The sequence below is a fragment of the Lethenteron reissneri genome, chromosome 17 (assembly GCF_015708825.2).
Source record: "Lethenteron reissneri isolate LAM-NWPU_2019-01 chromosome 17, ASM1570882v1, whole genome shotgun sequence".
NCBI classification, from domain to species: domain Eukaryota; kingdom Metazoa; phylum Chordata; class Hyperoartia; order Petromyzontiformes; family Petromyzontidae; genus Lethenteron; species Lethenteron reissneri.
Window position 1 is genome coordinate 311094 of NC_083795.1, and position 13266 is coordinate 324359.

General features: G+C 58.4%; 1 protein-coding gene across 4 annotated transcripts; it reads right to left on the reverse strand.

Moving 5' to 3' along the window:
* Nucleotides 1-343: 343 nt before the first annotated feature.
* Nucleotides 344-13091, reverse strand: NOP14 (NOP14 nucleolar protein). Of its 4 annotated transcripts, none has more exons than XM_061552723.1 (19): nt 12941-13091; nt 12470-12667; nt 11922-12056; nt 11223-11373; nt 10875-11056; nt 10004-10141; nt 9544-9666; nt 9193-9330; nt 8113-8548; nt 7858-7988; nt 6906-6991; nt 5712-5829; nt 4827-4928; nt 4508-4661; nt 3780-4038; nt 3483-3630; nt 2443-2558; nt 1613-1768; nt 344-619 (listed from the first exon to the last, which is right to left on the reverse strand). In XM_061552723.1, exons 2-19 carry the CDS (start codon nt 12650-12652, stop codon nt 520-522), a joined length of 2856 nt encoding a protein of 951 aa, XP_061408707.1. In that variant the 5' UTR covers nt 12653-12667; nt 12941-13091; the 3' UTR covers nt 344-519. The 4 variants fall into 4 exon arrangements, with proteins under 4 accessions (XP_061408707.1, XP_061408703.1, XP_061408705.1 ...); XM_061552719.1 differs by having other exon boundaries at nt 12870-13091; XM_061552721.1 differs by having other exon boundaries at nt 12470-12699; nt 12870-13091.
* Between the last annotated feature and the right edge of the window lie 175 nt (nt 13092-13266).

Here is a 13266-nt window from a genome sequence, read left to right on the forward strand (position 1 = left end):
CCGGAGCACCTGGAGAGAACCCACGCGTGTGAGGGGGGACGCTATCCCACAGAGGGGACAGGGAGAGGCCACGTTTGAGCTGTACCGCCTTCTGGCGAACCCCCTCGATGCCCACTGCGAGGGCGTTTCAAAATGTCTGTGTGATGATCCACCACTCCTCACTGCTGACTACAGGCCACGTGCAGCAGAGCCACCTCCCCGTACACCCAAGACCCCTGGTGTTGAGGCGAGCTTTGTCCTTTGCACGGGGCAGACGGGGCTTGCTCCGTGGAACCTCCTCCTCGTGCACACCTGGACGCCCGCCCCACTGCCCCACAAAGCGAGGGTGCAATACATTACCACTTTGGAACAAGGTCCTTTATTTTGGTAAATAAGACATTACAAATACACGACGTATACCTGTACACATGCGCATTCACAAAATATTGGTCACCGGGGGAAACCAAAAGTGAAAGCTTCATAACAAGTCGGAGACGGGGCGCAAGGTCGTGGTGCGAGTGAGACAACGGCGCCTCCCCCTCAGGCCTTCATCTTCTTGCGCTTGAGCGCTTTCCACTCGCCCTCCTGCGTGGCCAGCAGGTGGTGCAGCTCCTTCACCTTGCGCTTGCGCTCCGAGTCTCTGTGAAGCGACACCCAGAGCAGTTGAAATGTGTTTGTCTCGTGATGCGAGAGGCAAAGGGAGGCGAAAAAACCCATCAGCTCCTGCACCGATTAGCACGGTTGGCTACATATGGTGCGAAAAAAGTTCAACATTCATATACACAAAGGTCTCCTGTACAGCCTTAGCAGACTTTTCGGGCAAGTGCTGTTAGCGAGCACCTATAAAGGCTGGCACGGCACACATGGGGGTGGGTGGCCAACACCACACAGTGTCCACACACACACACGTGTCCACACACACACACACACGTGTCCACACACACACACACACACGTGTCCACACACACACACACGTGTCCACACACACACACACGTGTCCACACACACACACACACGTGTCCCCCCACACACACACACACACGTGTCCACATACACACACGTGTCCACACACACACACACACACGTGTACACACACACACACAGGGTCCACACACACACACACGTCCACACACAAACGTGCACACACACACACACACGTCCACACACACACACGTCCACACACACACACACACACACGTCCACACACACACACGTGTCCACACACACACACGTGTCCACACACACACGTGTCCACACACACACACGTGTCCACACACACACACGTGTCCACACACACACACGTGTCCACACACACACACGTGTCCACACACACACGTGTCCACACACACACACACGTGTCCACACACACACACACGTGTCCACACACACACACGTGTCCACACACACACGTGTCCACACACACACACGTGTCCACATACACACACACACACGTGTCCACCACACACACACACACACACGTGTCCACCACACACACACGTGTACACACAAGCGCACACAAGTGACCACACAAGCGCACACAACAAAAGGCATGTGTCCACACACACACACACGTGTACACACAAACACCCGCGCGAGCGTGACGACGAGAGGGTGAGGGAGCAGGAGAGCGCACCTGTCCATCTGCTCCTTCAGCTGCTGTCGCGCCAAGAACTGCGTGTCCCTGCGGATTTCGCGCACGGCGCCCTTCCACTCCTTCTTGTGCTGCGCCACGAGGCGCTTGCGGTCCTTCTCGGGCCTGCTCCCCGCCTTCTTCCTGCCAAACTCCAGCCTGCGCCACAAACGCCGGACGCCACCACGTGCGCGTTCACGCACGACCCGGACCACCCCCCGGGTGCAACGCGTGCGGCACGCGGCCGCTCCCCAAGCTCCCTCGGCATCCATCTCTCTCCTACCGCCGCCACAGGAATGTGGAACTTCCACAACTCGCCGGGGGCCACCAAGAGAGCCAAGTGTCGCCCGGTGTCTAGCACAGCGCTCCTGTCTCGTGCTTTATGAACCGAGGACCCTTTCATAACTCAGTACTAACTGTGGTATTCACGCTATTATTGTAGGGTGCCGACGGCCAGCCAGTAGGAAGTGACGTTTCTGTGAGTAATCCCAATTCAGTAATTTGCAGTGATTTTTTCAGATTTTAAACCGTGACGCCAGTACACAGTGGGCCTACTCGCGTCAGGGGATTGATATATTTCTGGGTTAGGTCACGTAATAATCTGGGTTAATTTTTGTCATGTAACCCTCAACCACCCGACACGGCCAAACAAATTCAACTGCCACGAGTTCGAGTGTTCGACGCACCAGTTCCCGTCTCGACTTCGCCGGTAAACTAAAGAACAATTCTCACAACCAAATGCAGTAATGAGGTAAGACACGTCGCTTACTAGATTTACAAGGACTGCTCTGGACTGGTGGAGTGTTGACGTAGACCCTGCAAAAGGGACTTACACTTGCTCCACTTTGGGCTGGAACATCTTGAGGGGCTGCGGCCGGCTCTTCTCAAACTTGAGCAGGGTGAGCGTTTGCGGAGCGTCCAGGTCCGCCTTGATCTCCTCCACCATGGCCTGGAGGGTCGGACGAGACGACTCGTGGTTTCCACGCGGCACACAAACGCCGTCGCCAAGGCAGGCCACTTGGGCCGCTTCACGTGGTCCAACTCAACGGTATTCGAGTGGAAACCACGTCACTCTTGCACAAGAGGCCATCCTTGCCTCCCAACTTGTCGCCCCGTTAAATAGAATCGTAAACTGGCTAAGACGTGGGCATAGCGACCAGCAGCCCATCGGTGTCAAAGCCAATCGCTGGTGCATTCACGGGGCGGCTCCAAACAGCACCGAGGCCCGGATTCTAGTCACGGCTTAGACATGGCTCTAGCTAAAGTGAGCCGTGGCTCAGAGCCATGCGCTGAATCTGAACCGGCTCTGAGCACGGTCCCGGCCATGCTCAGGATTCTCAAGAGCCGAGCCTGAGCCAGGCCGCGGGTGAGCCATTCGGGTGTCGTTGGAAGCTACCGAGTGGCTCAAGCGTGAGCTGAGCAGGAGTGCTAGAGGCTGGGCCAGAGGCGAGCCGTCACTGAAAACACGGCCCTTCGTGTCTGCGTCGCAGGAGCCATCCGTGCGCATCGAGTGGCTCAGTGCTGGTGGAATGGTCGCACACCCCATGGGCTGCACGTGAGGCCAGGGGCACTTTCCCCGCAACTTCTCAAAGTGGGGGGGGGGGGGGGGGGGTGGTTCCGGGGATATCCAGCTTTTTCGGTGGGGCCCTACATTAGCAATAATAATAAAACTGGATGGGCACCTACACGGGAGCGTGCATGTGGACACGCGTGTACGTCCGTGTGTACGTCCGTGTGTGGGCGTGGGCGTGTGTGTGGGTGCGTGTGTGCGTCCGTGTGGGTGCGTGTGTGCGTCCGTGTGCGTCCGTGTGCGGGCGTGTGTGGGGGTGCGTGTGTGCGTCCGTGTGTGTGCGCGTGTGTGGCGGCCCCTCACCTGGAAGCTGGGAGGGTAGTTGCTCAGGTCGAGGTGCGTTCCCAGGAGCTCACGGAGCGGCTGGAAGGCCGGCGTGCGCGAGGGCAATTGCGCATATGCACGCACGCACTCCTGCACCAGCTCCAGGCACAGCCCCACTGCAGAGATCCTACATCCCGCGGGGGCGGCACAGGCGAGTGACGCGCGGGAGAGTGGCATGTGGGCGAGTGGCATGTGGGCGAGTGACGCGTGGCCGGGCGAGTGACGCTGGCGCTACAGGTGGTGGCGTGTGTGGTGGCACACGTGTCGCATGCTCACCGGAAGTGGTCGTGCGTGGCTGTCGCTGCGGTTGCCACCGCAGCGACTGCTGCGGTGGCGGCCTCGGGATCGGTGGCGACGGTGGTGATGTTGGCAGGAGCGGCGGTGGCGGCGGTAGCGGCGTCTTCGCGCTGCAGCTGGATGACAGCGCTGAGCGAGAGCGGCGCCTGGCTCCATGAGGCCAAGGAGGCGGCGTCACGCACCACCAGCAGCCCCCTCCCGCGCACGCCGGCACGGAATGGAGGAACCGCGCGCACGCCTGCCGCGCACCGCAAGGAGCACGCGGGAGACGACACAGAGATACGGTGACACGCGATACACACGAACGCCACGCGCTCGCCTGCCGTGCACACGGCACTAGCGACACACGTTGCATACACCGATAAAACGGCGCGCACCACACAACTCGCAAGACACAGCACAGACACAGCAGCAGTAGCAGGCTCATGGCTCTTAATGTGGCTCGTGAATGGGGAGAGTGGTTGGCACAGGGATCGGATGGCCACGCAATCGTGAGATTCCTGAATTACTACAAATGTTCTCATTTTGAAGCAGCTGCCTCTTAAAACAACAGATCTTTTGGAAATAAAGAATGGCCAATCAGCCAAAAAACGAGCATCGTTTGCCGTTGTCTGACTGCGCCAACCGCAGAGGGAGACGGGCGAGCGGGCACACGAGCAGAGAGAGATGGCGTGGCACGGCGTGACAGGGTGAGACGCGATGGTTACCTGGTGTCGCGTGCGGTGGCAGCGCCAGGACCAGCAGCCCGTGCAGGTGTACAAGCAGCTCGGGCACAAAGCGCTGGGACAGCCGCACAAACTCCAGCAGGAGGTGACACGCGAAGAGGCTGACACCCACCGCACGGAGACTGCTCACGGCACACTGGGGGATAACCACACGGCCACGTCCCGTCCACACAGAGACAACCACACAAAGACAACCACGTCCCGTCCACACAGAGACAACCACACGGCCACGTCCCGTCCACACAGAGACAACCACACAGCCACGTCCCCTGTAAGGAGTGCGCGCGAGCAAATCGCCCACCTGGGAAAGGATCTGGCTCAAGTAGACGGTGGCAGGGGTGACCACGGGGTGCCGGAAGTCGGACGTGGGGAAGATGAGTGACACGAGCTTGAGGTAGACGAGCTGGAACGCACGCGGCACAAACGTGAGCACAACCGCAAGCACAACCGCGAGCACAACCGTGAGCACACGCGGTGCACACGCGGCACAAAGAGTAATCGGTGAGTATGTAGAATTGTTGTCGAGCACAGGCCTAGTGGCCCAAAATGTCAAGTGGCCAGAAATTAACAGCACCAATAAAGTCGTAATAGATAAGATTGAACATGTTTTTTTATTTGAGCAAAGAATATTTTTTTAAAAAGACGGTGGGAGGGAATTCCAAGGTGGGGCGGTGCGAGGGAAGAAGCAGAAAGAGAAGCATTGTGACCTGCAATGTGGCGAGTGGGTGGGTGAGTGGGCGAGTGGACGAGTGAGTGGGCGGGTGAGTGGACGAGTGAGTGGGCGGGTGAGTGGGCGAGTGGACGAGTGAATGAGTGGGTGTGTTGTTGTGACCTGCAGCATGGGGGTTGAACACGGAGTGGTGAATGAGAAGAAACAGTTAGTCTGGGGGACCGAGTACTCAACGTGTAAGGAGGAATTGGTGAGTAAAGTTCAAGAAAGGAGTAAAATTGATGGGGTGGTAGGGAGGTGACTGTGAGTGACTGGAGTGAACGAATCAGTGTGTGCTGCATTATGAATCCATGTGACTGCTTGACATCCAATGTTATCAAGTACAGGAATGCAGCAGCACGCCTGTCCTACGCGACTTGAGACAAGACGGACAGGACAAGCCGCTCGTCGTCACGACGCCGTGCGATCGTCACACTCTGTGACAATCGCACACGTAGACCCCCCCCCCGCGCTCACCTGGTCCAGCGAGGGGGGGCGGCCGTGCTGGCTGAGCTCGCTCTGGCCGGCGGCGAGGACGGCCTGGAAGTCGATGCCCGCCTGTCGCGGGCACAGCCGAGCCAGGTCGTACAGCGGTCTGAGCTCACACGGCACACCACCGACACGGCACACCACCGACACGCCCCCTGTCAACACAACCGAGCTCCGCTCCGCACAGCTCCCGGCAGGCGGGCGCAGAGAGACCTTTACAGAGCGACACGCAGCGATCCTCATCCCCAACGTCACCCGTGTGACCCGATCGTCACCGGGGGCTAGGGAAGCATTGGGTGATAATAAAACGACATCACTTCCTGTTGGAAGGCATACAGAGCACAAGGGGGGGGGGGGGGGGGGGGGGGGAGTCACAGCCGTTGCCGACTGGCCTCGCTGAGCAGTGCCCTCACTACACTGCCACCGCCTGCCAGTGCACGATGCTCTACGGAGGAGCAACGGAGGAAAGAGGGCAGTGGCAGCTGTTGCTGCTAGGGCAGCTGGCTGTTGTCGCTCTCTAAACCCCTGCAGCATGAAGCAATCACAGCCTGCACCCTGTGGCACAGCGCAAGCAACTCGGCGCAGCACACGAACATCTGTACCGGGGTTTAACAAACTGCATCTACAAGCCCCTCACTTTCAAAGACACTGCCCACTGTGGACCCTGTGCCACGTCCATTTCATTTGTAAACAACTTTAACTCAACTTTGCTCGTCTACCCAGGAAAGCCTCACCGAGCCTCAAGACTCTTGTTCAGGAGGGTCTTGCCAAGTTTTTGCAGGAGGGGACGATGTTGCTGTAATGCCAAGAGAGTAACTTCTCGGTAATGTTACAGCATTGGGATGTTTGGTCAATACGAGTGACACTGCATTTGTTTTAACTAAGGGAGGAAACCAGAGAACCCAGAGGAGCCCCATGTAGAACAGGCTGAATGACAAGGACACACCACGGGGATTGCCCTCCATCGTCTCTTTTACCCAAGCTCGTACAACACCAACAATCACACCCTTGCTCCAGTCAAGAACCGTGTTAACTGTCATCCATTACATCTGAAACAGTGCTGTTTGTTACTGGCTACTTGATGTTTTGGGCCTTTGGGCCAGTGCCCAACTGGAGGCCTGTAGCGGACAGGGCGGCCCCCCGCGGGGAACGTGCGGGGCGGCTGGGAGAGCCTCAGGGCACCTGATGAGGAGGTCCACGGTGGGCAGATCGGGTGGGCAGCGCCGCGCCAGCTCGCCCACGTACTCGAGCACAAACCCACACAGCACCTGCACACGCACGCAGTCCACACACACACACCAGCACAGCTCAACTTGGGAATTCCCTCCTAATCGTCTCTTTTCCCAAGCTCTTACAACAACCTTGTTCAATTTGAGCAACGCGTGAGTCGTCATCTATTCTAACCTTGAAAGAATTTAACACTTTTGCAGAATTAATTCCGGTGTGAGCTGGAAATTCTGCAAATTCACCAGAAAATTTTACTTCGTAGGCAATCATTAGTCGGGGGAGGGCCGGGGGGAGTGAGAGGCGTGCGTGATGACATCGGCACCCTCGCCCTGCTCACACAGACCGAGCCGGCTCACACGCGGCACACACTCGGCTTCAAACAAGCACCTGGTGCGCTGTGTAAACATCAGCACGAGAGAGATAAAGGCGGCAGGGTGTGGTGCTGCCCAACCACCCCATTGTGTGCCGTGCCGGCCTTAATAGGTGCTGCTCACTAAGAGCACTTGCCTCATCAGTTTGTTAAAGGCTATACGAGGATCTTTGTTTTATCTTTGTCTGTATGTTTGTGCTATGGGGAGCATTCTGGTGTTTGTCATGCGTGTGTACGCGTGACTTGCTCTGCCCTCTACCGAGGTGTGGTGCAGAGCCTCAGCACCACTTCACCACAATGGTGGTGGTGACCATAACAAAGGTAACAATAACGATGACAATAGCAAGAATGACGGTGATGACAAGGGTTGAGGGGACCCTAACAGAGATGTGAACCCACGACCTCTCGATTACGAGTTGTACGTGGCGCTCACCAACTATAACACTCGGCTGGACATCAGGAGGCGAGATGGTGGTAGAGAGACAAAGATGGAGAGGATGGGTGGGGGGGGAGATGGTGTGGAGGAAGCAGACTCACGCCCAGCTTGGCTTTGTTGCCCTCAGCCAGGCTGGGGTGAGTGCAGGCCTGGACACGTGCCAGCACGGTCGCACGCTGCTCGGGCCGGTACCCGTCCAGTAGCGTCCGCAGCTCCTGCGCACTCGTGGGGACTGGGGGGGGGGGGGGGGACGTAGGTCGCAGTGAACATCGAGCGATCGGCTCGCGGGTAGCAACGTCGCAACCGCATGGCCGGCGACGCGCAGCGGCCATGCCATCGCGTGCCGGGGAACTCACCCGGGAAGGTGAACGGCATCTCCCTGCTCGCCGCCTCCATCGCCTGCCTCCGCTCGTGCAGCAACGGCGCCGCCTGCTGCTGCACGGCCTGCGTCCGCCTCCCATCCCCAATCGGGCCACCTGGCTCCCCATCCTCGTCCTCCCCATCCTCCTCCTCCCCATCCTCCTCCTCCCCATCCACACTCAAAGCCAACTTAAGCACAAAACTATCCATTTCCTCCTCCTCTTCCTCCTTGTCGTCTTCCTCAGAGCCAGCCTGTTCATCCGACTCCAGATCCGAGTGGTCATCATCACCATCGCTATCATCATCAGCATCATCATCCTCCTCCTCTTCATCCTCCTCTCCCTTCTCTTCACCGCGGTCGTCTTCCTCATCGCTGTCCCCGTGGGCTGCGGTCGCCTCGTCGGCCCAGGTCACTGTCTTCAGCTTGCCGTCCTACACCGCAACGGCCAAACCCGGAGCACTCAGCACTATCATCAGCACCATCATCAGCACCATCGCTATCCTCAGCACAATCATCATCATCATCATCATCATCATCGCTATCATCTTCATTGTCCCCCAGGAGAACACGATGCCTTGCCTGGTGCCCGGCATACCGGGGCTCGAGTTGCAGGCCATGGTTGGGAGGCGACCGGATAATGACGTAAATCAATGCAATCATTGAATCTATCCGTGTGGAGCGCTCAGTGCGATTGCCTCGTATACATATGGGGGTTTTCAGCCACTCAAGTTTATTTCTGCATACCAATCACTAAACAACGACTGTTAAGCAGCTCAGGCAATGAAGACCGTCATATTAACAGGCAACTACTTCTAAGCATTGCCCCGAGGTGACATGGCGCCCACAGAGCATGCACGGCCACCCACCCAGCAGGACGGTCTCGTTAACCTCCCCGGGGAACGAAGGAAGGAGCCGCACGTCGTCAATCGCACGGCGATGCTACGAGGCTGAGCTACCCCAAGTGGGTCCCGTGCTGTGAGAGGGTGGGCCCTGACCCGTGACCCCCAGCGGGCCCTGTGCTGTGAGAGGGTGGGGGTGGCCCTAGATCCCCGGTGGGCCCCGTGCGAGCCTGCACCTCGTAGGCGAGTGCCGGCGCCGTGGGCTCGTCGTCCACATCGAAGCCGTCGTGGAGGTCGTCGGCCGACAGGTGCTTGGGCCTCTCGCTCTGCGCCTTCTCCTCAAAGGCCCCGCGCATCCTCCGCAGCCTCGCCGCCTGCACGCAGCCAGCAGCGGATAGGGCAGGTGAGCTGTGAGCGGTGATTCGTGAGCGGTAAGCCGTGAGTCGTCAGCCATCAGCAGTGAGCCGCGGTGAGCCGTCAGTGGTGATCAGTGAGCGGTGAGCCGTGAGTGCTGAGCGGTGAGTGCTGAGTGGTGAGGCCTGAGTGGCGAGTCACAAGTGTCGAGCCGTGAGCCAGGGTTGCGCCACCTCTAGGTGCTGCAGTCGCTGGGCCTCCTCGCGCGCCATCTCCTCCGCCGTCTTGAGGCGCTCGCTCGGTTGCGCCTTTATCTCAAAGGCAAGCTCCCGCACCGCCACGTCGTAGGCCTCCATCTGTACATGGGGGGGGGGGGGAGGGGGGCAGCAGCAGCGGGAAGGCACTCAAGAGTCGCATCACAAGGCAGGGACCCGGCCTAACATAGCCCTCGACAAGAGTGTGACAGTCTCTGCGATTTAATTATTGAAACCTCCCCCACAACAAAATCCTCCGGTGCGCACTCCTACGCTTAACAGCCATTACCGGCGTAGAACATCAACGGGACTGTGGGCTGTTTCACCATGAGAGTTATCCCATGGTGGGTGATTCGAGAGGGAGTTGTTGAGGGTGAGGTGCGAGAGGTGGGAAGGAGCGATCTCCTGCACAAGTCCACCGGCTCCGCCTACCGCTCACCCGCGGTGCATCGTCCTCAGCCTCGGCACGCAGGGCCTTGGGCGATTTGTGTGGCAGCAGCGACTGGATCAGCTTCCAATCGGCATCGAGCTTCTCGGTGAGCTCCAGCGTCTGCTCCCGGGCGTTCTGTCTCTCAAACTGTGGACACACGTACACACACACACACGCGTACACACACACACATGCGTGCACACACACACATGCGTGCACACACACACATGCATGCATACACACGTGAATGCGCATATACTTGCACGCACACGCAAGCACGTATGCACAAACCCAACATCCACACCCCAAATTCTGCCACTTGCATCATGTGGATCCTAATCAAAGACCCAGCAGAGTCAACCTCCCTTTACTCTATCGTGTTATTTGAGCTGAGGGCTCCCCTCCCCCTCGGACCTCACAGAAATGCTCAGCCAACCTACAAACCTGTTGCTGGGGGTCGGAGATCAGATCACCGTTCTTTCCCTCGAAGACGGTAATGGGTGTGACGCTGGAACACGTAGAGCACACTCCTCCATGCACACTCGTGCTTCTACTGAGCAGCATAAACAACCACGCCTACCACGCTCCAGCAGAGCACACGGCTTCCTTGCCAAAGTGAAAGTGGCTTTTACCAAATTACTGCCGAGTCAGGCCACTGCCTCGTAAAGTTACTGCCGAGTGAAATCACTGGGTAGTCAAGCCACTGCTTAGTCATTACTTCGTTAAATACAGTTGAATAGAGAAACTATATTAGGAACCAGGTAAAACAAACTGAGCTCTGAGCTCTTTCTCAGAAGTGACCTGGCCACGTATGATAGCTCATCGCATTGGCCGAGCATGTGTGTAAACGAGACACAGCGGGTGGGCGAGCGAGCTGCACCTTCTCCTTCTTGGACTTGGTGATGAGCTCCTCGATGAGCTCCTTGCGGGAGCGGTGCGGCACCTCGGCAGCCGCCCCGCCCCCACCGTCCTCGCCCTCCCCAACCGGAGCAGCAGCAGCAGCAGCCTTCTTCCTCCGCAGCAGGCCCCCTCCGCCGCCAAAGTGCGCCTCCGTGAATTCCGCTGTGCAGCCACAACGACACCAACACAGCCACGTCGACACACGGTAAGAACACAGGCACCAACACAGCCAGGTGTGTGTTGAGGTGTGTGTTGCGGTGTGTGTTGCGGTGTGTGTTGAGGGGTGCGTGAGGGGTGCGTGATAACCGAGTGTGGTGCCGTGCCGGACCTGACAGGAGGCCGCGGTCGCCCGTGTCGCTGTCGCTGTCGGGGGCGTCCCCGAGCGCCTGCACGTCCGCCAGAGACTGCCCGTAGTGCGTGAGCTGCTCCTCATCATCCGCCTCGTGCAGCGCAAACACGTTCTCTCGTGTGTGCTGGCGCTGTGGAGGGAACGCACGGCTCACACGCTCACGTCTCGCACCTCAATAACACCGACAGATGGCTCGTTCACAGCTTTGGGCTTCCCCCGGCTGTACTGTGGGGGTCTCTACACGGCACAGGTCTCCCACATCGACGACACAGACACAGTAGACATACACACAGAAAGATACACTAGACATAAATACTAAGCACATGCACTAGACACACATAAGACAATAGACACACACACACTATATACAAAAAAAACAAAGATCCCTGTATAGCCTTAACAGACTGTTGGGGCAAGTGCTGTTAGCGAGTAGCAGCTATGAAGGCCAGAACGGTACACGAGGGGGTGGGTGGCCAGCACCACGCCCGACCGCCTTTGTCTTCCCAGTGGTGATGTTTACACACTGCACCTGGTACCAGTTCAGATAATTGTCACTGATGTTGCCCATGAGCGGGAATCGAAACTCGGGTCACCGGGTTCGTAGTGCAGCGCGCTAACCGCTACACCACCGCTCCCCACACGCGCACAAACACACACTGGGCAGTGTGTGCGTCACACCTGCCGCTCCTTGGCGAAGCGCTGCAACATCTTGTCCTCGAGGCTGATGGACGCGTCATTCTCTCCGATGCGCCGGTCCACGAACACGTTGCTCTTGTTCTTCTGCTTGTGCTCCTGCAGCAGCGTCCCCATGCGCTGCACGAGAGGGGCAATGTGAAAACTCCGCGAGCACTACCCACGCTACCCTCCCGGCGCCCCATCACGCCGGCACGAACCGTCGTTTACGATTTAAGCAAACGCGACACTCCTCTCGTTCGTGGTCTTATTATTCGCAACTCTGTATAATCTCACTTGAGTGACTAGCGGGTAATGTTTCAGTATTGGGATGTTGTTTGTTAAATTAGCCACGGGAGGAAACCAGAGAACCCGGAGCAAACAAAGAGGAAAACAAACTCCACGTGGAAGGGCGCTTGAATCTTGCTGAGGCGCGAGTGTTACCACCGTACCACCGTGCCAACCCGCCGCCCCTGTGAGAGATGGACCCTCGCATTTCCAAGCAATGAGAGCGGCGAGCCGGCCACTCTCTCCGTGTTCCACACATGCCTTACCTTCTTTATGGATTTGGAGCGGGACACGCCGGGGAGGCCGCGGTCGTGCTTCGGCTTGCGCCCAATGACGGAGAACTTCTGCCGGTTGATCTTCACCTCGAACGGGTTGGCTCGCACGTCGACCGTCTTCTTCGTGCGCCGGACCTTGTCTGCCAAGTTCCGCTTGGGCTTGGCCTTCCCCATGGCGCCGGCTCAGCGCTGCAGACACCACCCTCGATGAGCACGGTCGGCTCCATACGGTGCAGAGTAAGTTCAACATACATACAGTGGAAGGTGAGTGATGTACCTCTCCTACCTCACTCACTCACTCACACTCCACCCCCCCTCACTCACACTCCACCTCTCACTCACTCACACTCCACCCCTCCTTACTCAGTCTATGGCTGAGTGCGCGTCTCACCGACTCGAGTGGGGTCTCGGGGTAGAGTCTCTCCGAGTCGCGTCTCTGTGTGTAGAGCTTTGGCGCCTCACCGACTCGAGCGGGGGGGGTGTCTGTGTGGAGCCGCGACGACTCGAGAGGGTCTCCGCGTGGAGGCAAGTCGCCGCTGGCTCCTCGCTCCGCTCTCCAATCCGCACGTGCGCACCGCTAGCGAGCCGCCATGACAGTGCACGAGAGGTCAGGGGTCGGGGGTCATGGGAGGCAGGGGCGGGGCTCGCGGGGGACAGATCTCGCGAGAAGGGAGATCTCGCGGGCAGGGGGGATGAGATCTCGCGTGGAGGGGAAATCTCGCGAGATTGCGAGGAGAGGCGTGAGCATCCGCAAGAAGAGAGGCGTGAGATCTCGCGAGAAGAAAGAG